A 24,503-nucleotide genomic window follows, 5' to 3' on the forward strand; every position below is an offset into this window, starting at 1 on the left:
TCCTCTAGTCTCCACCTCTACCAGACACCAGACACTCCTCTAGTCTCCACCTCTACCAGACACCAGGCACTCCTCTAGTCTCCACCTCTACCAGACACTCCTCTAGTCTCCACCTCTACCAGACACCAGACACTCCTCTAGTCTCCACCTCTACCAGACACTCCTCTAGTCTCCACCTCTACCAGACACCAGACACTCCTCTAGTCTCCACCTCTACCAGACACTCCTCTAGTCTCCACCTCTACCAGACACCAGACACTCCCCTAGTCTCCACCTCTACCAGACACCAAACACTCCTCTAGTCTCCACCTCTACCAGACACCAAACACTCCTCTAGTCTCCACCTCTACCAGACACCAGACACTCCCCTAGTCTCCACCTCTACCAGACACCAGACACTCCTCTAGTCTCCACCTCTACCAGACACCAGACACTCCTCTAGTCTCCACCTCTACCAGACACCAGACACTCCCCTAGTCTCCACCTCTACCAGACACTCCTCTAGTCTCCACCTCTACCAGACACCAGACACTCCCCTAGTCTCCACCTCTACCAGACACCAGACACTCCTCTAGTCTCCACCTCTACCAGACACCAGACACTCCCCTAGTCTCCACCTCTACCAGACACCAGACACTCCTCTAGTCTCCACCTCTACCAGACACCAGACACTCCTCTAGTCTCCACCTCTACCAGACACCAGACACTCCTCTAGTCTCCACCTCTACCAGACACCAGACACTCCCCTAGTCTCCACCTCTACCAGACACCAGACACTCCCCTAGTCTCCACCTCTACCAGACACCAGACACTCCCCTAGTCTCCACCTCTACCAGACACCAGACACTCCCCTAGTCTCCACCTCTACCAGACACCAGACACTCCCCTAGTCTCCACCTCTACCAGACACCAGACACTCCCCTAGTCTCCACCTCTACCAGACACCAGACACTCCCCTAGTCTCCACCTCTACCAGACACCAGACACTCCCCTAGTCTCCACCTCTACCAGACACCAGACACTCCCCTAGTCTCCACCTCTACCAGACACTCCCCTAGTCTCCACCTCTACCAGACACCAGACACTCCTCTAGTCTCCACCTCTACCAGACACTCCCCTAGTCTCCACCTCTACCAGACACTCCCCTCGTCTCTCCCAGACAGACAGACACTGAAGGCATGGCGGCTATCGAGGCTCGGGAGTGTGAGACAGAAGGCTGTAGCAGCGAGGCCAAACTCCAATGTCCGACCTGCATCAAGCTGGCGATCCCAGGCTCGTACTTCTGCTCCCAGGTAGGATGTCTGCTTCTCTAACCCTGGTTCTGTCTGTCTGTCCGCCCGGGAGGAGCGGCGGCCCTGTGCGGCATCACGAGGTAGCAGGCAGGCTAGCAGGCTAGCAGGGTCTCATATAGACATCTCTCTATCCCACCCGCATCCACACCCCCCAGACACCCCCTGCCCACCCGGGCCACGGCGGTCAGTCTGTCTGGTCGAGCTGTCGTGGTGTCGTGTGTGTTTTATGAACGTGTGGCAGAGAGGTGGGAGTCCCGGTGGTGGTGTGCTAACAGCTAGCCGCCGCAGAGGCACCGTGCTGGGCTGGCCACCTCCACATGTCACCACCCCGGGCAGCATGGGGCTGGGGACTGGTCATCTGGGTGTGTTTAATACCCCTAGATGTGGAGTTGTCTGGCCACCGTGTGTGACTGATGTAGCCTGACCCAGCAGCAGGGAGGTGGGCAGCATGGAGACAGACCTCTGCATGGCCTGGCTGGGCTGCTAGCTGACAGACCTAGCCCTAACCCTAAAGCCTGGCTGGGCTGCTAGCTGCTAGCTGACAGGCATGATGCATGGATGAATGAATGGACATGCTGCTAACCAGGAGAACTTGACACAGCTAGTTACCATAATACATGTTCTCTCTGGGTCCACTAGCTGCATGTGTGGATGACATTCACCTAGACCTAACCCTAAACCCTGGACTGACAGACCTAGCCCTAACCCTAAAGCCTGGACTGACAGACCTAGCCCTAACCCTAACCCTGGACTGACAGACCTAGCCCTAACCCTAACCCTGGACTGACAGACCTAGCCCTAACCCTAACCCTGGACTGACAGACCTAGCCCTAACCCTAAAGCCTGGACTGACAGACCTAGCCCTAACCCTAACCCTGGAGAGGACAGACTTAGCCCTAACCCTAACCCTGGACTGACAGACCTAGCCCTAACCCTAAAGCCTGGACTGGACAGACCTAGCCCTAACCCTAACCCTGGACTGACAGACCTAGCCCTAACCCTAAAGCCTGGACTGACAGACCTAGCCCTAACCCTAAAGCCTGGACTGACAGACCTAGCCCTAACCCTAAAGCCTGGACTGGACAGACCTAGCCCTAACCCTAAAGCCTGGAGAGGACAGACCTAGCCCTAACCCTAACCCTGGACTGACAGACCTAGCCCTAACCCTAAACCCTGGACTGACAGACCTAGCCCTAACCCTAAAGCCTGGACTGGACAGACCTAGCCCTAACCCTAAAGCCTGGAGAGGACAGACCTAGCCCTAACCCTAAAGCCTGGACTGACAGACCTAGCCCTAACCCTAAAGCCTGGACTGACAGACCTAGACCTAGCCCTAAAGCCTGGACTGACAGACCTAGCCCTAACCCTAAAGCCTGGACTGGACAGACCTAGCCCTAACCCTAGCCCTGGACTGACAGACCTAGCCCTAACCCTAACCCTGGACTGACAGACCTAGCCCTAACCCTAAAGCCTGGACTGACAGACCTAGCCCTAACCCTAAAGCCTGGACTGACAGACCTAGCCCTAACCCTAACCCTGGACTGACAGACCTAGCCCTAACCCTAAAGCCTGGACTGACAGACCTAGCCCTAACCCTAACCCTGGACTGACAGACCTAGCCCTAACCCTAAAGCCTGGACTGACAGACCTAGCCCAAACCCTCACCCTGGAGAGGACAGACTTAGCCCTAACCCTAAAGCCTGGAGAGGACAGACCTAGCCCTAACCCTAAAGCCTGGACTGACAGACCTAGCCCTAACCCTAACCCTGGACTGACAGACCTAGCCCTAACCCTAAAGCCTGGACTGGACAGACTTAGCCCTAACCCTAAAGCCTGGAGTGGAGAATTGTCACTATTCCTGGAATAGTCTACTGATGGATCCAGAAAGTAAATCTAGATGGACATCTGAGGCTCTGTTGTGCAAAATTATGTTAATTTAGGACCATATCAAAGGTAGGCTGACATCTAGACTATATATATATGTTACGGTACATGTGGGAATACGGTAGCCTACATGTGGGAAAACTAGGGTTAGGGTTAGGTGCTACGTCGATTTGGTACATGCTGGCATGTCTAACCCTAATCCTATCCCCATCCCTACCCCTAACCCTACCCCTAACCTTAACCGTAGCACCCTAGCACCTAACCCTAACCCTAGTTTTCCCCATGTACCGTATTCCCACATGTACTGTAACATATATATATATATATTTGAGAAAAGACTTGGGGTGAGACTGCTGTATGACAGTCTTAACAGGAGCAGAGGTTTGGGAAGTGGGCCGGTCTGCTTCCATGCTGGGTTAGGGTTAGTATGTAAGTATGTCAGAGCCAAGCCTCTACAACTAGAGTCACAAGACCAGGTGCAGTCTGGGATATTTTTACTCCACTGCTCTATGACCATTCTAGTGGTCACCCAACCCATAGCCAAGCAGCCGTGCTGTTAGTCCAGCACCGTGGACCAACATAGTTCATTTGGTTTTGAAGGAAAATTAGTTTTATGTGAAATTATCAATGCATCATGTGACATTCACGTCTGTCTGACTCCTGCAGGGCTGGAGATCTGTGAGCGATTAGTAACACTGATGTGTCAGTTCGGCTGACTGGCAGGCTGTGGCTTCTGGACCAACATGTATGTGTTGTTGTGAGGCCTAAAGCAATCAGGGGGGCGGGGTTAGGCTATAAAAGCACCTGGGGGGTATTCCATCAACCTCGCTAAAGGAAGGTCCAGCTTATTTTTGATAAGTCTCATGAAACCACGTTGATACACATGGTCTTCGATGCACATCAACTAGGATCAGATAGTGGCCTGTCTATAGGCACGGTATTCACAGCCTTATACAGCCTCTCAAGCATGTAAAACACTGTGAAAAAAGAAACAGAGCTAGCGCGCACTGACTCGACTAGACGGTGTGGTAGTAGGACTGAGGCTAGTGAGAGATGGTAGTAGGACTGAGGCTAGTGAGAGAAGGTAGTAGGACTGAGGCTAGTGAGAGATGGTAGTAGGACGGAGGCTAGTGAGAGATGGAGATGTGGCCTTGTGTTGTGAGTCTCATGTGTGTTCTGTGTTGTGTTTCCCTTTTCTCAGGAGTGCTTCAAAGGGAGCTGGGTCACTCACAAGCTGCTGCATAAAAAAGCAAGTATGTATCCCAGCAATATCTACACATACCAATCCCTTTTCCTAACATAGTGGTCCATTCTGGATAACACCGTTTACAGTATCTAACCAATCACGTCCAACAGTTGTGTCATTCATTGTGTCAGACATAAACCGTTTGTTCTAAGTCGTTTTGGATCAAGCCGTCTGCTAAATGCCTAGGCTTTACACCTTTCAGTTTGGAGATTTTTCCATAAAGGCTATACAGTGGCTTCGAAAAGTATTCCGATCCCTTTTTCCACATTTTGTTGTGTTATCGACTCAATTTAAAATGGAAAAAACAACCTGATCCCCACACAATGAGTAACTGATTCCTATGCAAATCAGAGACTCTATGATATTTCATGGCTCAAAATTAGGGGTGTAACGTGATCCGTACGGATCGCCCCCCCACGGTTCGGCAGGCATGTATACCGCGGATCAATTGCAAAATGTAACCAAGTAATAATATTACTTAATATTAGTTAATATCTCTTGTAAATCACAATGTAGAGTTGTCATGAAAAGATAGACGTGACAGTTGCGTGCTTTGTTTTACTCTAAAGCATATGGAGATAGATTTATATCATAAATACACACGTACGAAAGTATAATACGCAACCGTGTTTTGCTACCCGCAACCGTGTTTTGCTATCCATCCGCACACATCTCTCGAGTCGTGTGTCGTAAAAAGAATTCCCGCATGCATGAACAGATCCACCCTTCTCCCTCTAACCTCCACCCTTCTCCCTCTAACCTCCACATGAACAGATCCACGCAAGCGTGTTTTGCTATCGACCCGCAAATATCTCTCCATTCGTGAACCGTGTTTTGTGAACCGTGTTTTGCTCTGCTTGGATTTACGTATATGTATTTTTGAGACAAACATTTCCCTGTTTTGCCGTCTCGATTCGTAACTCGTAATATTCATTAGCTGATTATAAGGCGCTATCTGATTGGCCGGTGATCTGCGCTGTTCTTTCGACAAGATGAGTGTTTATACAGTTTCTACCACTCAGCAAATACGATAATACACTACGAGAGCACTTAGAATACATAATAGTTTATGGGCCGGTTTCACAGACAAGGCTTAAGCCTAGTCCTGGACTAAATCACACTTTCAATGTAAAATCTCCATTGAAGATGCTTTTTAGTCCAGGATTAGGCTTAAGCCTTGTCTGTGAAACTGGCCCTATAAGTATTATGTTTATGTATTATATTATTTATCCCCCCTCACATGTATTGTGGTTAACCTACATGTTTTGCTCACTGCACTTCTTATCCACCACTGATGTAAAAACCGAACAATTTCAGAATGTTTGCTTTTATAATATAGACTACCCACTTCAGACACCTACACCACTGCTAGAAAGCACATGTTTGTAGTTGGAACAGGGAGCATTTTGAGGGAGGGGGTCAGAATATGGCAGCCTGCCTTTCATGATTGTTCAATAAATTAAAATTTACCGTATTCCCACATGTACCGTAACATGTACAATACTGTACTGTATCACAACTCAATGCAAACACTACAGAGGATCCATTACACACAACAATACTCACTGAAAACAATGTTCAGGGTGTGATGTTTTTTTTCAAGGACAAGTATCGGAAAAAGCGTAATGTCAAGCCCTGCATAAGGTAACATAAAATGGAAAAATCCACTTTGTTTAGGTCAGTGTTGTGTATATCAGTGTTGTGTACTGGATTGGCAGCCACTTGGATAAGGCACAGGCCCTTTAGAGTACAGTGTATGTGTGAGCACGTTACTGCGAGCTCACACATTCGTGTCAGATCAGGTCATCAACTTTTAATCTGGATCAGAATCATTCCAATTCTTTTGTTGCTCTCCAGGATCAGGTGGAGCTGGCTGTTCTCTAACCCTAACCCTATACGACTCAACACCAGCCAGACAGATCTGATCCTGGATAGCCAGGGCCACTGGGCTCTGATGACAACTGCATTCTGTTTTCTCAGAAGATGACAAGACCCCCGACGAGGCCAAGAACTGTTGTGATGACGACACCAACACAGACCCGTGGCCCGGCTACCGCTACACTGGCAAGCTACGCCCCCACTACCCGCTTGTAAGACACCCTAACCCTAACCCTAGATGTACTACAACCACACTCGTTCTACTAGATGTACTACAACCACACTAGCTCACTACAATGGGATAATGCTAATATTTGCTCTTAATCACCATCCCATCTTTTTATTATTATTATTATTATTATTATTATTATTATATATTTGAAAAAAGATTATTAGTAATTAAATTGTGAAACGTAACGATAATTGTTTTCTTCAAAATCGTTTAAATTGAATGTCAACGTCACGTGATCAGGGCGGTAGGAAGTGGTAGAAAAAAACAAGATTCTACAAACAACAAGGCTGGATCATGTTTCAGCTTCTTAACGGGTCCTAATACTTTTTCTTGTGTAATTTGTCGTTGTGTTGGTCCCCCTCTGTGTGCTCCCTGTGACCCGTCTCTCCTGTCCCTCCCTGTAGACGCCCATGCGGCCTGTCCCCGGGGACATCCAGAGGCCTGACTATGCTGACCATCCACTAGGTAACCCACTCCCCAGCACCTCATACTGACCACGGACTCAGTCTAAAAGCAGCTTAGATAGAAACCTCGGTTAGAAATATACACTTCTCATTCTCTTTTCTACACGTAGAGTTGGAGCCCCCCCCCCCATGGTCAGTAGCTGACCCAGAGCGCTGGTGTTGACGCCTCAGAGGCGTGTCTGGTGTTAAGGCCTCAGAGGCGTGTCTGGTGTTAAGGCCTCAGAGGCGTGTCTGGTGTTAAGGCCTCAGAGGCGTGTCTGGTGTTAAGGCCTCAGAGGCGTGTCTGGTGTTAAGGCCTCAGAGGCGTGTCTGGTGTTAAGGCCTCAGAGGCGTGTCTGGTGTTAAGGCCTCAGAGGCGTGTCTGGTGTTAAGGCCTCAGAGGCGTGTCTGGTGTTAAGGCCTCAGAGGCGTGTCTGGTGTTGACGCCTCAGACGTCCCTCCTCCTCCTGTCCTGCTCGTTGCCCCCGGCCGGAGATTCCACTAGAAGCCCGTCATCCGTTATCATCACATCACCATGGTAACCATGGTAACCCTCTATGACGAGTATCCTCACGGTAACTGCAGACCCACACCCGGCAGGCAGCCATGGTTACGATGTCTGCTCTTATCGTGTCTTCCTCCCAGCGGAGCCCCAGGGGGGGTGAGGGAGATGACGTCACCTCGTGTTCCGTCAGTTAGACCAGGTTAGCGTCAGCCCACCTTTCACCTGCTTACAGGATGTGTCTGTCAGACAGCAGACCCACAACGCCATGCCCTGTGACGTCCTAGCCTAATCACCTGTGACGTCCTAGCCTAATCACCTGTGATGTCCTAGCCTAATCACCTGTGTGTTTCTCTACCAAGCGGCCGAGCCGGAGCGTGAGTACAGCAGTATAGCTAGCAGTGTAGCTAGCAGTATAGCTAGCGCACCAAGGCTCTCACTGTGGATTCATAGTCAGGTCTCTCTGGACGGCAAAGAGGGCGTCCAACATTCTCCTCCCGAGACCCAAACGAACCAAACACCATCGTGTCGCTAGGCAACCATTCGAGCATCGATAGCCATAGACAAATGTCTGCGAGCGAATGAGTTCTGAATCTGGTTGAAAACGTTGGGGTTGCTGACTGACTGCACAACCCCGCGTTCTGTCACGTCAGAGTCACCCCGACCCCGCGCCACCCTGCAGTTCGCTTAGCTGATAATAATCATAATAACAATCCTCCTTGTTTTCTATCCCATGAATAATTAATAATGCCCTCGTGACCAGATGAGACAGCGGGCTTGTAAGTTACAATGCGTTTGCCCTTTCTGCTCTCTTTTGGATTTTGGCAGTTTTTACCTCCAATACTATGCAGCTTTTTTTCTAGAAATATTTTCAATTGCAGTTTTGAAAACATTTTTTCCCCACTTACGAATTTCCCTCGCTGCTGCACATCATGAGTCATCTACGGCTGACAAACCTGCACAGAGCTGCGATTGTCCCGTGGAGGACAGTGACATCAGCTCTCTCCCTGCCGTCCGGAGTCTACAGTGTGTGAACCTTGTGTTAGGTGGCCACTAGTGAGGCAGTAGTCTAGTGGATTCTACCTTCCATTTGTTTGTTTGTTCAAAGGAGTTGGAGAACATGTTTGTTTGTTTTTCCAGATGTAGAGAGTAGATGTAGATGTAGAGAGTAGTCGTCTGTCTGCTGCTGAACCCTTTAGTGCTTTTTTGTTTAGTTTTAGTTTTTTTCAAAGTTTGAGTCAAGCCCCACTTTTACATCTCTCAATTTCGGATATGTATTGAATTTGCAACCCATGAATCCAAAACACCTCATGGAAAATAGTTGTTTTAATGCAAGTCCGAAACTGAAGGAGTTAATGGAAATGGCCCCTTCCTTTTCTGATCTCTCCATGTTGACCTGCTGCTTAGACCACCTGAGGTCCAGTCCTCTGACAGAACCTCTACCTCTCGCTGCTCTGGGCTGTACCTCAGTCATTCTGTCTGTCTGTCTGTGTGTGTGTGTGTGTGTGTGTGTGTGTGTTAGGGTTGGGTGGTAATATCGCGGTATTTGAAAATAGCAAGAGTCAATACCGTCCTAAAAAACCTATCTATATAATAATAATAATATACATATAGTGGTGTGATAGTGGTGTGATAGTGATAGTGGTGTGATAGTGATGTGATAGTGGTGTTATCTGAGTCCAGTTATCTGAGTCCAGCTATCTGAGTCCAGTTATCTGAGTCCAGTTATCTGAGTCCAGTTATCTGAGTCCAGTTATCTGAGTCCAGTTATCTGAGTCCAGCTATCTGAGTCCAGTTATCTGAGTCCAGTTATCTGAGTCCAGTTATCTGAGTCCAGTTATCTGAGTCCAGCTATCTGAGTCCAGTTATCTGAGTCCAGTTATCTGAGTCCAGTTATCTGAGTCCAGTTATCTGAGTCCAGTTATCTGAGTCCAGTTATCTGAGTCCAGCTATCTGAGTCCAGTTATCTGAGTCCAGTTATCTGAGTCCAGTTATCTGAGTCCAGTTATCTGAGTCCAGTTATCTGAGTCCAGTTATCTGAGTCCAGTTATCTGAGTCCAGTTATCTGTGTCCAGCTATCTGAGTCCAGCTATCTGAGTCCAGCTATCTGAGTCCAGCTATCTGAGTCCAGTTATCTGAGTCCAGTTATCTGAGTCCAGTTATCTGAGTCCAGTTATCTGAGTCCAGTTATCTGAGTCCAGTTATCTGAGTCCAGTTATCTGAGTCCAGTTATCTGAGTCCAGTTATCTGAGTCCAGTTATCTGAGTCCAGTTATCTGAGTCCAGTTATCTGAGTCCAGTTATCTGAGTCCAGTTATCTGAGTCCAGTTATCTGAGTCCAGTTATCTGAGTCCAGCTATCTGAGTCCAGTTATCTGAGTCCAGTTATCTGAGTCCAGTTATCTGAATAGTGATAGTGGTGTGATAGTGGTGTGATAGTGAAAGTGGTGTGATAGTGAAAGTGGTGTGATAGTGGTGTGATGTAGGGCTAACTAACGATTATTTTGGTAGTCGACTAATCTGTCGATTATTTTTTCGATTAGTCGTGTGGCCGCGGCAGTGGCCGCGGGCTCCAGTGCATGTTGTACCTCACCATCTCAAGTCTGCACACCTGTGAATGTCACCCTGTTGTCCAGTCTCTCTGGCTTAACATACGTTCCCATTGCAAATTCAAATAATGACTCATGAAATATTTGAATTTGGACCTTCCAAAACATTTAATACATACAATAATCAATCTCTGTTTCAATGAAACAAAATAAATAATAAATAAATTAAATAATACAAATGAAAGTGCAAATATCAACGTAAAAAAATAAATAAAATAAAAAAAAGTTTGTTTTTATTTTTTTTATACGATTAGTCGACACTAAAATTCCACGTCGACGAGTTTTTATGATCGACGTCGTCGATTATGTAGACTAATCGTTGCAGCCCTAGTGTGATGGGATTTTAAATCCCAGGGTAATACCATATACCGCGGTTACATTTTGGGACGGTTTAACGGTATCAACAATTGGATACCGCCCAACCCTGTGTGTGTGTGTGTGTGGGCTGTGTATGTGTGTGTGTGTGTGTGTGTGGGCTGTGTATGTGTGTGTATGTGTGTGTATGTGTGTGTATGTGTGTGTGTGTGTGTGTGTGTGTGGGCTGTTTCTGAAGCTCTTTTCTACTCGTCACTTCAGCAGCAGAAGTGGGTCTTATGGCAGGTACGTCCCCACCACCCTCCCCCCAGCCCCTCTCCTCCTCCCCCATGTCACGCCCAGGTGTCTGGGTGCCATCCGTGCAGCACAAACGCACACTTGTCCTCCTCTCGTTGATTCAACTGGTTTTGTTGTGTTCCTCTGTCTCAAACGGCCCCCCAGGTGCAGAGATGGAAGCATGGCCACCATACGTGTGTTTTGCATGCACGTTTTCTTATTTCCTTGTTTTGTTTTGTTCATTCATCTTCTTGCTGTTGCGTCGGAGGTGTGGTCTGTATTTAACTGTAGTCTTGTCGTATCGTAGTCATGTGGTTTGTGCTTAATGGTTAAAAATGTACTCATGTGTTTGTGGTCCATGCTAAGTGATGTTTCTATGCTACGCTGAATATGATGTCAATTTCTATGCTGTAGTTTGTGTCCATAGCTCTTGTGGGGAGAGGGGGGAGGGGGGAGGGGGGTGTTGGGATGTGATACAATACCACAGGTAGGCTGTATGCTGCTGGGCCCTGGGCTTCTCCTCTGGGAGAGGAAAATGGATCTGGATGTTCTAGAGTCACACTCCACACAGGATATGTCAATGGGAAGTCACACACCATAGGGTTGTATCTGTCCCCATGGTGGTTGAACCCTGGGCAGAGTGTGACGGAATGAACCCAGCTGCGACAACGTTTGTACACCATTTGTCAGCGTCCTCCTCAAAGCTAGCATAGGCCTGTATGTTGTAGCATCCTCCTCAAAGCTAGCATAGGCCTGTATGTTGTAGCATCCTCCTCAAAGCTAGCATAGGCCTGTATGTTGTAGCATCCTTTTCAAAGCTAGCATAGTCCTGTATGTTGTAGCATCCTCCTCAAAGCTAGCATAGTCCTGTATGTTGTAGCATCCTTCTCAAAGCTAGCATAGGCCTGTATGTTGTAGCATCCTTTTCAAAGCTAGCATAGTCCTGTATGTTGTAGCATCCTTCTCAAAGCTAGCATAGTCCTGTATGTTGTAGCATCCTTCTCAAAGCTAGCATAGTCCTGTATGTTGTAGCATCCTTCTCAAAGCTAGCATAGTCCTGTATGTTGTAGCATCCTCCTCAAAGCTAGCATAGTCCTGTATGTTGTAGCATCCTCCTCAAAGCTAGCATAGGCCTGTATGTTGTAGCATCCTTTTCAAAGCTAGCATAGTCCTGTATGTTGTAGCATCCTTCTCAAAGCTAGCATAGTCCTGTATGTTGTAGCATCCTCCTCAAAGCTAGCATATGCCTGTATGTTGTAGCATCCTTTTCAAAGCTAGCATAGTCCTGTATGTTGTAGCATCCTCCTCAAAGCTAGCATAGTCCTGTATGTTGTAGCATCCTTCTCAAAGCTAGCATAGTCCTGTATGTTGTAGCATCCTCCTCAAAGCTAGCATAGTCCTGTATGTTGTAGCATCCTTCTCAAAGCTAGCATAGTCCTGTATGTTGTAGCATCCTTCTCAAAGCTAGCATAGTCCTGTATGTTGTAGCTCCTCAAAGCTAGCATAGTCCTGTATGTTGTAGCTCCTCAAAGCTAGCATAGGCCTGTATGTTGTAGCTCCTCAAAGCTAGCATAGTCCTGTATGTTGTAGCATCCTTCTCAAAGCTAGCATAGTCCTGTATGTTGTAGCATCCTTCTCAAAGCTAGCATAGTCCTGTATGTTGTAGCATCCTTCTCAAAGCTAGCATAGTCCTGTATGTTGTAGCGTCCTCCTCAAAGCTAGCATAGTCCTGTATGTTGTAGCGTCCTCCTCAAAGCTAGCATAGTCCTGTATGTTGTAGCGTCCTCCTCACAGCTAGCATAGTCCTGTATGTTGTAGCATCCTTCTCAAAGCTAGCATAGGCCGACAGGGCTCGACATTAAGGCTTGTCCGGGACAAGTACATTTTATGTTTGGTTTATGTTTTATGTTGATCTTCCTCCTGCAGTTGTCCGACGGACAAGTCAAAACAAAGAGAAAAATAAATAAATCTATATGTATTAATATCCGCAAAAAAATGTATTCCTCATTAAGTTGTAAAGTAATAAATGTTTTTTTTTATTTATTTTTTATTGTTTTTCAGATTTTATCCCCTTTTTCACCCAATTTGGTAGCCAATTGAACCCAACCTAGCATCCAATTATCCCCTGCCTATTGCGAGGGATCCGCCGCACGACCCCGTGGCCGGCAGCCCCAGAGGAGACCGCCAGGCAGACTAGCTGACTGGCTCCTCGAGCCCAGCACCGTTATTCCGGCACCCCGGGGGCGCTGTTGCGCGACGGATCCTTGTCCGGAACTATTCCTATACCGCCCTCGAGAGCGGCCGCCCAATATGCCGCTCCCTGTGTGCCCCAGCCATATCCGGATCTGGCGAGCTGGGATTCGAACCCAGTCCCCGGTGGGCAGCTTGCACTAGTGGCTAGTGCTTAGACCGCTACACCACCGTGGGGCAGTAATAAATGTTTTAACGAGCCATGCCGCACCTCATTCTCGCTGCCTATGAGGCTCGGCATAGCTTGTATCAGACATTCTAATGCTGTTGCGTGCGCGTTATTAACTCCACTGCCCGCCAAAGTGCCAACCTTCTTGACCGCAAAGTTGGCTTGCGGACATTTTAAGTCCGTAGTGAAAGAAACTGACACGTTCGTCAAGCCAGCAGCACGATGTTCCTTCAAGCCCCTAAAACTGGCCAGGTGCCAGGAACAGCAGGGAAACGCAAAATATCATCCGACAAAACACCAGCACCATCGCCGGTGTTCTGCCTTGTAGCTGCCATGTCAATGTAGCTGCCTTGTCAATGTAGCTGCCTTGTCAATGTAGCTGCCATGTCAATGTAGATGCCTTGTCAATGTAGCTGCCTTGTCAATGTCTGCTGCCTTGTCAATGTAGCTGCCTTGTCAATGTAGATGCCTTGTCAATGTAGCTGCCTTGTCAATGTAGCTGCCATGTCAATGTAGATGCCTTGTCAATGTAGCTGCCTTGTCAATGTAGCTGCCTTGTCAATGTCTGCTGCCTTGTCAATGTAGCTGCCTTGTCAATGTAGCTGCCTTGTCAATGTAGATGTAGCTGCCTTGTCAATGTATGCTGCCATGTCAATGTAGCTGCCTTGTCAATGTAGATGTAGCTGCCTTGTCAATGTAGCTGCCTTGTCAATGTAGCTGCCTTGTCAATGTAGCTGCCTTGTCAATGTAGCTGCCTTGTCAATGTATGCTGCCTTGTCAATGTAGCTGCCTTGTCAATGTAGCTGCCTTGTCAATGTAGCTGCCTTGTCAATGTAGCTGCCTTGTCAATGTATGCTGCCTTGTCAATGTCTGCTGCCTTGTCAATGTAGCTGCCTTGTCAATGTAGGTGCCTTGTCAATGTCTGCTGCCTTGTCAATGTATGCTGCCATGTCAATGTAGCTGCCTTGTCAATGTATGCTGCCTTGTCAATGTATGCTGCCATGTCAATGTAGCTGCCTTGTCAATGTAGCTGCCTTGTCAATGTAGCTGCCTTGTCAATGTAGCTGCCTTGTCAATGTATGCTGCCTTGTCAATGTATGCTGCCTTGTCAATGTAGCTGCCTTGTCAATGTCTGCTGCCTTGTCAATGTCTGCTGCCTTGTCAATGTCTGCTGCCATGTCAATGTAGCTGCCTTGTCAATGTCTGCTGCCTTGTCAATGTAGCTGCCTTGTCAGTGTAGCTGCCTTGTCAATGTAGCTGCCTTGTCAATGTAGCTGCCTTGTCAATGTAGCTGCCTTGTCAATGTAGCTGCCTTGTCAATGTAGCTGCCTTGTCAATGTAGCTGCCTTGTCAATGTCTGCTGCCTTGTCAATGTAGCTGCCTTGTCAGTGTAGCTGCCTTGTCAATGTAGCTGCCTTGTCAATGTAGCTGCCTTGTCAATGTAGCTGCCTTGTCAATGTAGATGTAGCTGCCTTGTCAATGTAGCTGCCTTGTCAATGTAGCTGCCTTGTCAATGTAGCTGCCTTGTCAATGTAGCTGCCTTGTCAATGTAGCTGCCTTGTCAATGTAGCTGCCTTGTCAATGTAGCTGCCTTGTCAATGTAGCTGCCTTGTCAATGTCTGCTGCCTTGTCAATGTAGCTGCCTTGTCAGTGTAGCTGCCTTGTCAATGTAGCTGCCTTGTCAATGTAGCTGCCTTGTCAATGTAGCTGCCTTGTCAGTGTAGCTGCCTTGTCAGTGTAGCTGCCTTGTCAATGTAGCTGCCTTGTCAATGTCTGCTGCCTTGTCAATGTAGCTGCCTTGTCAATGTCTACTGCCTTGTCAATGTCTGCTGCCTTGTCAATGTAGCTGCCTTATCAATGTAGCTGCCTTGTCAATGTAGCTGCCTTGTCAGTGTAGCTGCCTTGTCAATGTAGCTGCCTTGTCAATGTAGCTGCCTTGTCAATGTAGCTGCCTTGTCAATGTAGCTGCCTTGTCAGTGTAGCTGCCTTGTCAATGTATCTGCCTTGTCAGTGTATCTGCCTTGTCAGTGTAGCTGTCTTGTCAATGTAGCTGCCATGTCAATGTCTGCTGCCTTGTCAATGTATGCTGCCATGTCAATGTAGCTGCCTTGTCAATGTCTGCTGCCTTGTCAATGTATCTGCCTTGTCAATGTAGATGTAGCTGCCTTGTCAATGTAGCTGCCTTGTCAATGTAGATGTAGCTGCCTTGTCAATGTAGCTGCCTTGTCAATGTAGCTGCCTTGTCAATGTAGCTGCCTTGTCAATGTATGCTGCCTTGTCAGTGTAGCTGCCTTGTCAATGTAGCTGCCTTGTCAGTGTAGCTGCCTTGTCAATGTAGCTGCCTTGTCAATGTAGCTGCCTTGTCAATGTAGCTGCCTTGTCAATGTAGCTGCCTTGTCAATGTAGCTGCCTTGTCAGTGTAGCTGCAGTGCGGGGTTGTCACACGCTGTCTTAACATTTATTGGGCACAATACAGAGCGTATTTACGAACGCACCCATTACCTCCATCTCTCAATATTGTTACAATGAAGATCAAATGTCCATAGGTGTAAATATGTTGAAAAACACATGGGTTTTCATAGGGTGTCCTATCGTTTTCACATGACTGTACATCAATGGTATTAGCAGTGGTTTTCCCCACTGTTTCTTTCTGTGAAATAAGAATAATGTGTCAGCGGAGGGTCGTACGCAGGCTTGTGTTCTGAGCTCTGTAACCAGGCCAGGCGGTTGGCAGCGTTCTGGCCTACAGGTTACCGTAGTTACGTAGTTAGTTGTGACACTACGGTACGTTGAATCACGGTGGCCGCCAGGGGTGACTGAAGGAAGTGGAAACGACTTTGACCGTGTTTGAGTTTGCTGGCAGGGCAAACTGGACGGAATATTGATGTTTGAATGAAGCTTAGAGTTTGACTAACATGTCTTTTTTCTCTAAAGGGATGTCCGAGTCGGAGCAGTCTTTGAAGGGCACTTCACAGATCAAGATCCTCCCCCCTGAAGACATTGAAGGCATGAGAGTGGTGTCTAGGGTAAGGTTTACATGATGTCTAGGGTAAGGTTTACATGATGTCTAGGGTAAGGTTTACATGATGTGTCTAGGGTAAGGTTTACATGATGTCTAGGGTAAGGTTTACATGATGTGTCTAGGGTAAGGTTTACATGATGTGTCTAGGGTAAGGTTTACATGAGTGTGTCTAGGGTAAGGTTTACATGATGTCTAGGGTAAGGTTTACATGATGTCTAGGGTAAGGTTTACATGATGTCTAGGGTAAGGTTTACATGATGTCTAGGGTAAGGTTTACATGATGTGTCTAGGGTAAGGTTTACATGATGTCTAGGGTAAGGTTTACATGATGTGTCTAGGGTAAGGTTTACATGATGTCTAGGGTAAGGTTTACATGATGTGTCTAGGGTAAGGTTTACATGATGTGTCTAGGGTAAGGTTTACATGATGTGTCTAGGGTAAGGTTTACATGATGTCTAGGGTAAGGTTTACATGATGTGTCTAGGGTAAGGTTTACATGATGTCTAGGGTAAGGTTTACATGATGTGTCTAGGGTAAGGTTTACATGATGTGTCTAGGGTAAGGTTTACATGATGTGTCTAGGGTAAGGTTTACATGATGTGTCTAGGGTAAGGTTTACATGATGTGTCTAGGGTAAGGTTTACATGATGTGTCTAGGGTAAGGTTTACATGAGTGTGTGTAGAGTAAGGTTTACATGAGTGTGTCTAGGGTAAGGTTTACATGATGTCTAGGGTAAGGTTTACATGAGTGTGTCTAGAGTAAGGTTTACATGAGTGTGTCTAGGGTAAGGTTTTGTGCCGTCTCAGCTCAGTGTTGTAGGAAGTATTGGTTAAAGCAGAGGATAGATTTTGCAGTTGTTAGATAATCCAGTCTAGATTTAAATACATTTTTCCAATTGGTTGTTGTGGAACCAATGGTATTCCATTTTATATTTTTCCATACACTTTAAATACAAATTATTGAAGGATAATCAATATTTAGCTGAATGAACCATGGTAAAAATGAATGCACTACATGTGGGCCTGTAGTTCTGTCAGAGGAGTGTTGGTTCTGACAAGGGTTCTCTTTTCCCAGTTGGCCCGAGAGGTGCTTGACATCGCTGCCCTGATGGTAAAACCTGGCATGACCACTGAGGAGATTGACCACACTGTGCACCTGGTAAACCAACTCCCCTCGTCTTCACTCTTCTGTGCTCTCTGTCTCTCCTTAGCCCCCACCGCTGTCTCCCTTCTCCTCTCCTTCCTTTTCCTCCCTCCCTGTCCTCCCTCTCTCAGGTGTTCTCCCTCTCTCAGGTGTTCTCCCTCCCTCCCTCCCTCCCTGTCCTCTCTCTCTCAGGTGTTCTCCCTCCCTCCCTCCCTCCCTGTCCTCTCTCTCTCAGGTGTTCTCCCTCCCTCCCTCCCTCCCTGTCCTCTCTCTCTCAGGTGTTCTCCCTCCCTCCCTCCCTCCCTGTCCTCTCTCTCTCAGGTGTTCTCCCTCCCTCCCTCCCTGTCCTCTCTCTCTCAGGTGTTCTCCCTCCCTCCCTGTCCTCTCTCTCTCAGGTGTTCTCCCTCCCTCCCTGTCCTCTCTCTCTCAGGTGTTCATTCTGAGACATTTCTGTACCTGTTGCTTGTTCCCCCAGTCTGCTGCATGCACATCTAGAACCCTGTCTGCTGGAACGTGGAGTTCAGTAGAATGAGCTCAAGTCACATGAGCCCTGCTACTGACCCTGCTACTGACCCTGCTACTGACCCTGCTACTGACCCTGCTACTGACCCTGCTACTGACCCTGCTACTGACCCTGCTACTGACCCTGCTACTGAGCCTAGGGTTAGGGTTAGGGCTCTGCTACTGCAGGAACACGCGTGTCTGACTCTGGGCCTGCGGTCTTAAGTGGACCTGTGTTACTTTGTTACTTTTTACAAAAAAGAAGACAGATGAGGTCTCCTGTCTTTCACAGCCTTGTCTTTCACAGCCTTGTCTTTCATAGTCTTGTCTTTCACAGCCTTGTCTTTCATAGCCTTGTCTTTCATAGCCTTGTCTTTCATAGCCTTGTCTTTCATAGCCTTGTCTTTCATAGTCTTGTCTTTCATAGCCTTGTCTTTCACAGTCTTGTCTTTCATAGCCTTGTCTTTCACAGCCTTGTCTTTCACAGCCTTGTCTTTCACAGCCTTGTCTTTCATAGTCTTGTCTTTCACAGCCTTGTCTTTCATAGTCTTGTCTTTCACAGTCTTGTCTTTCATAGCCTTGTCTTTCACAGCCTTGTCTTTCATAGCCTTGTCTTTCATAGTCTTGTCTTTCACAGCCTTGTCTTTCACAGCCTTGTCTTTCATAGCCTTGTCTTTCATAGCCTTGTCTTTCATAGTCTTGTCTTTCACAGTCTTGTCTTTCATAGCCTTGTCTTTCACAGCCTTGTCTTTCACAGCCTTGTCTTTCATAGTCTTGTCTTTCATAGCCTTGTCTTTCACAGCCTTGTCTTTCACAGCCTTGTCTTTCACAGCCTTGTCTTTCATAGTCTTGTCTTTCACAGCCTTGTCTTTCATAGCCTTGTCTTTCATAGCCTTGTCTTTCATAGCCTTGTCTTTCACAGCCTTGTCTTTCATAGTCTTGTCTTTCACAGCCTTGTCTTTCACAGCCTTGTCTTTCATAGTCTTGTCTTTCATAGTCTTGTCTTTCACAGTCTTGTCTTTCACATCCTTGTCTTTCACAGCCTTGTCTTTCATAGCCTTGTCTTTCACAGCCTTGTCTTTCACAGCCTTGTCTTTCATAGCCTTGTCTTTCATAGCCTTGTCTTTCATAGTCTTGTCTTTCATAGTCTTGTCTTTCACAGCCATGTCTTTTCCGGCAGGATGACTTGATGGCATTTGGAATATTTCCTTAAAAAAAAAAAAAAAGGGTTCATGGTGAAAAGGTGTCTGTCTTGATTATTGATGTGTGGGTGTTTCTTCCTGTCCTCTCTCTCTCCCTCCAGGCCTGCACAGCCAGAAACTGCTACCCCTCTCCCCTCAACTACTACAACTTCCCTAAGTCCTGCTGCACCTCCGTCAACGAAGTCATCTGCCACGGCATCCCAGACAGTAGACCTCTGCAGGACGGGGACATCCTCAACGGTACCACAGACGCCTTTATTACAAATGACAAATGTCCTTAGTGTCAGTCTTTATGTTAGCCCCCTCTCATAAATATGTCTATCAAAGAGACGCCTCTAAATTCCCGTCAGAGAGACTGCTGAACACTGCTTAGGGTTAGCAGTGTTTAGGTTAACCCTAACACCTCTTTTGCTCCTAGCCTGGTTAGCCTGGTTAGGAGTCTGGTTTCCCACATCGCATTTTAGCCAGTTGTGGTGCTCTATTGTCTATTGTGTCTCACATCTCCCCCCCTCTCTTTAAATTGCAGTGGACATCACTGTCTATCACAACGGTTTCCATGGTGATCTCAACGAGACCTTCTTTGTCGGTGAGGTGGATGAATTGGCGAAAAAACTTGTCCAGACCACCTTCGAATGCCTTATGCAAGCCATTGACTCTGGTAAGATATATAACCTTTAAAGATGCTCAATGTATTAATGACAGTGTAACGTATCTCATGACATAAATGTACTTAATGAACCTTTAATAAGACTCTATGGAGCTATTATGTCAACCATTAATACAACTCTATGTAGCTATTATGTCAACCATTAAGGCCTAAAACGAGAATTAGAATAACCCCCTAAAACCTGACGTTTTTCTGGAAATTCAACAAAAGTGTCAACGCCTACTAAAAAAAATATCTCTCAGCCTCCAGATAGAAACGAAATTCAAAAAGTATTTAAAAGCTTACACCAGTGGCTTTCATGGGAATTTATTATTTATTATGGAGTCCAAACCTTCATTAAAAATAATTTAAGCACTATTTTCAATAAAAAGAAATAAAAAGAAAGTGTGGCAGTTCAGGCACCGAGGGCAGGACAGAGGGCAGTCCCCTCACAAAATCCATGTCAGCTGCCTGGTTGTCCTGGAGGTGTAGATACCTGGAAATCCAGATATAGATTCATGTAAGTTACCTTGGATGAAAGCAATGTAACACATACACCATTGGAAGAAATATAAACAGTTCTCATTAGCCTACTATAATAATAATAATAATAATAATAATAATAATAATAAATGTTATTTATATTGCACTTTTCAGGGTACTCAAAGACACCTAAAGTAATAGGAGACATAAACATAGTCATTTCTTATTATACTATCATCACAATCAATTAGTATTATTATTGTTATTACCTCCAGAGACAAATCTGTCCCGGGACATGTGCTTTGGGAAATTGGTCTTGAAGAGATCTTTCTTCTGTTACCAGTAGTCTCTCCGAACTGACAGTATAAGAAGCCCCATACTGATGCACAGGCCAATAAAAGTCTTCATCTCCGTCAGACTAACGTCAGCCCACTTTGCTCTGGATGGAGTGGTTCTGGTCTGGGCACTATAAAGGTTTGTCTCGGTGACGAGACGCGCCAGAGTTCCTCTGTAAATATTTTTTCAAATACCTGCATCGGTGTTGCGTCTGCAGGTATATTGATTTTCACCCCCGGGTGCGGTTGAAGGATTACGGTGCTAGTTGTCCGTCTTCCATTCCGTTTCAAAGCCTTCTAAATCATCCGAATCAGTTCTAACATTGTCATAATAATAATAATAATAGTAATAACTTTTATTTGTATAGCGCTTTTCCTGCAAACGTTGCAGCTCATCATCAATATCGCTCCCTTCAGAACTAACTTCAGAAACGTCTCCGCTGTTGCCAAGATATCGTGAAAAAAAAAAAACACGTCTGTAGATACTCCCACGTGTATATGTTGATGCATTTCATTGGCCAAGAGACCAGAAGAATGTGGAAAAAATACAAATACTACAAAATGACGTATCCGCTTTCCCGGCTTGAAAGGTAGAACAACGCAACAGCGCCCCCGGTTTAAATGGGTTAATACGACTCAATGTAGCTATTATGTCAACCATTAATAATACTCTATGTAGCTATTATGTCAACCATTAATAACACTATGTAGCTATTATGTCAACCATTAATAATACTCTATGTAGCTATTATGTCAACCTTTAATAAGACTCTATGTAGCTATTATGTCAACCTTTAATAAGACTCTATGTAGCTATTATGTCAACCTTTAATAAGACTCTATGTAGCTATTATGTCAACCTTTAATAAGACTCTATGTAGCTATTATGTCAACCTTTAATAAGACTCTATGTAGCTATTATGTCAACCTTTAATAAGACTCTATGTAGCTATTATGTCAACCTTTAATAAGACTCTATGTAGCTATTATGTCAACCTTTAATAAGACTCTATGTAGCTGCTATGTCAGTCTTGTAGTGTGTACAGATGTGTAGTGCTGTAGTACATCTGAGCGTGTTGTTACGTGTATAGATGTGTAGTGCTTTAGTACAGCGTGTTGTTACGTGTATAGATGTGTAGTGCTTTAGTACAGCGTGTTGTTACGTGTATAGATGTGTAGTGCTTTAGTACAGCGTGTTGTTGTGTTGTCTGCAGTGAAGCCGGGCGTGCGCTACAGAGAGCTGGGCAACATCATCCAGAAGCACGCCCAGGCCAACGGCTTCTCCGTGGTGAGGAGCTACTGTGGCCACGGCATCCACAAGCTGTTCCACACCGCCCCCAATGTGCCACACTATGCCAGTAAGTACCCCCAACCACCCCCAACCACCCCCACCACCCCCAACCACCCCCCACCACCCCCACCATCTCCCCGGGGGTCTGCCTCTCTAAACAGTCTCTCTTCTCTCCTCCTCCTGTAGAAAACAAAGCGGTCGGAGTGATGAAACCCGGCCATGTGTTCACCATCGAGCCCATGATCTGTGAAGGTAAGGAAACGCAGACCCATACACAGATGCACAGATAATACTAGTCCCTACCAATACTAGTCACAGATAATACTATACATGTGAATTTCCTGTTTTGTGCGTGTGCGCCTGTGTGTGTGTGTGTGTCTGTGTGCGTGTGTTGTGTGCGTGTGCGTGTGTGTGTGCGTGCGTGCGTGTGTTGTGTGTGTGCACGTGTGTCTGTGTGCGTGTGATCTGTGTGTGTGTGCGTGCGTGTGTGTAGGTGGCTGGCAGGACGAGACCTGGCCAGACGGCTGGACGGCGGTGACTAGAGACGGGAAGCGCTCGGCCCAGTTCGAGCACACCCTGCTGGTCACGGAGACGGGCTGCGACATCCTGACCCGCCGCCTGGACGACCAGGGCCGCCCCCACTTCCTCACCCAGATGTAGACGGAGGGAGGCGACCATGGGACTGTTTCACAGGACGCTGTCTCTCTGGCCTCCCCAGTGTCACAGACACACACACAGATCTACACACACGCACACATCTACACACACGCACACATCTCTAACCTGAGAGGCACCAGAGGCCGGGCCCCGCCACGGCCTCTAACTGTTCCGCTGATTTACTGTCGTTCTCCAGAGTTAACGGAGTACTTGAATACATCTGAGTTTAACTGTGTGGATTGTTTTATCGAGGCTGTTTAAAAAAAAAAAAATGAAAAAAAAAAAAAAAAGGGGGTTTCCTCAGAAGGGTAAAAAATAAATAAATAAGAAGTGTATTTATGAAATGACAGGGGAGGCGTCAGACCTGAGTTTGACCCTTGACCTGGGCCGCTTTCCTGTTGTTGTCTGATCGACAGTGAGGCACCCAGCGCTCCTATTGGCTCACAAACTGTGGCCGGGGACGGGAGCCCAGCTGCAGTCTGGGTAAAGTGTGTAGCACAGGGAAACCTGGAGTACTGCTGCGTCTCTGCAAGATACAAACCCATTCATAGAGCTGACATCACCGCTTACTCTCCATGGCCAGAGAGCATGTGTGTTTCACACAGAAACCCTCTCTCTGAAAGGCCCACATTGTTTTGCTCAAACTGAATGCAGCCCTTAGTTTTATTCCATATGTGACCAGCCCTGGTGTAGCGCGTCAAGCCTTAACCTGTGTGAGTTCAGAACTAAGCATGCCAGAGATCTCCAGGCACGTCTCTCATGTCCTCAGTCCATCTCTGTTCACCTCCATATCGTACCGCTGCGGTCTGCCTGGGCAGAGCAACACTCCATCTCAACATCCAAGGAGTCCGATCTTTTTCCACAGTTTCTCTGCCACATTTTTATTTCTTCTGGAATGGAGTAATAAAGCAGCTGTTATGTAGTTCCGTGTGGATGACTTTGTGCACGTGTGTCGACGGCAGACATGGGTAGAAATCGTATTTAAAGTCATTTCAAATACTCATCTGTGCCGTATGTTTACCAAGTGCAATTGAACCAGTGGAAAGAGTCCCCGCCCGTCTGGCACTCCAGGCAGGCTAAAGCAAGCGCTCAAAGTATTTGAAAGTATTTCAAATACTGTTTGACCCAGGTCTGGTTGACGGTATACATCCCAAGAGTTTCACTGGTATCATCCATTCATACTTACTGGTATACCATACATACTGGTATCATCCACTCACTTCTAGAGGATCACTGATGTCATATCAGTCCTTCAGGGTTGGGATCAATTCAGTACTTTGATTTAAAATGGAACTGGGTTAATAATTGCCCGTTGTTATTCTGTGGGATGTGTTCTCCCCTGAACCAGGGTTCCCGTGCTGGTCTTAAAAAGCCTTGAAGTGTAAAATCCAGCAATGCGATTTATAAGGCCTAAAAAGGGCTTAAATATACAATATTTCCCAGAATCGGTCTAAAAAGTGAGGTTCTAGGTCTTTAAAAACGACATTAGCTTGTCCTGCAAGGAAGCTTTTGTGCACTTTGTTCTCTTCACGTTGAAGTGACTTTCTACAGTTAACTGTTAATGTTAATACATTTACTTTTGAGTAATTATGGGACTTATTTATTTTATATTAATTATCCTTCAGACTTTTTTTGTCTGTATGGCAGTGAAATCCCTAATTTCATCACTTCGAGGATGACAAAAAGCTATCATGTGGTGTCGCGAATAGGTCAAAAATTCTATTCAAAGAGGTCTACAAAGTTTGACTTGTCGAAACTTGTAGGAACCCTGCTGAACTGACCCCAGCCCTGACTTACATCCGTCTGAGTAGAGATGTTTCACTGCTGTCCGTCGGTCTGTTAGCCACTGATGAGTCTGTAGATCCACCAGGTGTTCCAGCGCCTCAGGAGACACACAGCTACAGGTATAGAATACAGGTCAGACTCATGTTGGGAATCATGGAAACATGCCGTCACATGACTAGAGAAAAACTGGGCTGGACTGATTTAGACTGGACTGATCTAGACTACTGATCTAGACTGGACTGATCTAGACTACTGATCTAGACTGGACTAATCTAGACTGGACTGATCTAGAGGACTGATCTAGACTGGACTGATCTAGACTGGACGGATCTAGACTGGACTG

At 46.5% G+C, this 24,503-nt stretch overlaps 1 protein-coding gene across 2 annotated transcripts; it reads left to right on the forward strand.

The window, feature by feature from the left end:
• Window positions 1-1,158: 1,158 nt before the first annotated feature.
• metap1 (methionyl aminopeptidase 1) lies at window positions 1,159-23,291 on the forward strand. Of its 2 annotated transcripts, none has more exons than XM_080537903.1 (11): window positions 1,159-1,292; window positions 4,378-4,429; window positions 6,403-6,512; window positions 6,937-6,997; window positions 16,029-16,120; window positions 17,192-17,275; window positions 19,065-19,203; window positions 19,490-19,621; window positions 21,642-21,785; window positions 21,905-21,970; window positions 22,212-23,291. In XM_080537903.1, the coding sequence occupies exons 1-11, from the start codon at window positions 1,179-1,181 to the stop codon at window positions 22,376-22,378; spliced, it is 1,161 nt and encodes a 386-aa protein (XP_080394029.1). In that variant the 5' UTR covers window positions 1,159-1,178; the 3' UTR covers window positions 22,379-23,291. The 2 variants fall into 2 exon arrangements, with proteins under 2 accessions (XP_080394029.1, XP_080394030.1); XM_080537904.1 differs by having other exon boundaries at window positions 6,406-6,512.
• The last annotated feature ends 1,212 nt before the right edge of the window (window positions 23,292-24,503 follow it).

This window comes from Nansenia antarctica (genome assembly GCF_963989245.1).
Source record: "Nansenia antarctica genome assembly, chromosome: 8".
Taxonomy (NCBI): Eukaryota; Metazoa; Chordata; class Actinopteri; order Argentiniformes; family Microstomatidae; genus Nansenia; species Nansenia antarctica.

Coding starts and splice junctions, on each gene's coding strand:
- metap1 (XM_080537903.1), top strand. CDS start 1,179: ATGGCGGCTATCGAGGCTCGGGAGTGTGAGACAGAAGGCTGTAGCAGC. Junction 4,430..6,402: donor GCTGCTGCATAAAAAAGCAA/GTATGTATCCCA, acceptor CTGTTTTCTCAG/AAGATGACAAGACCCCCGAC. Junction 6,513..6,936: donor TACGCCCCCACTACCCGCTT/GTAAGACACCCT, acceptor CCCTCCCTGTAG/ACGCCCATGCGGCCTGTCCC.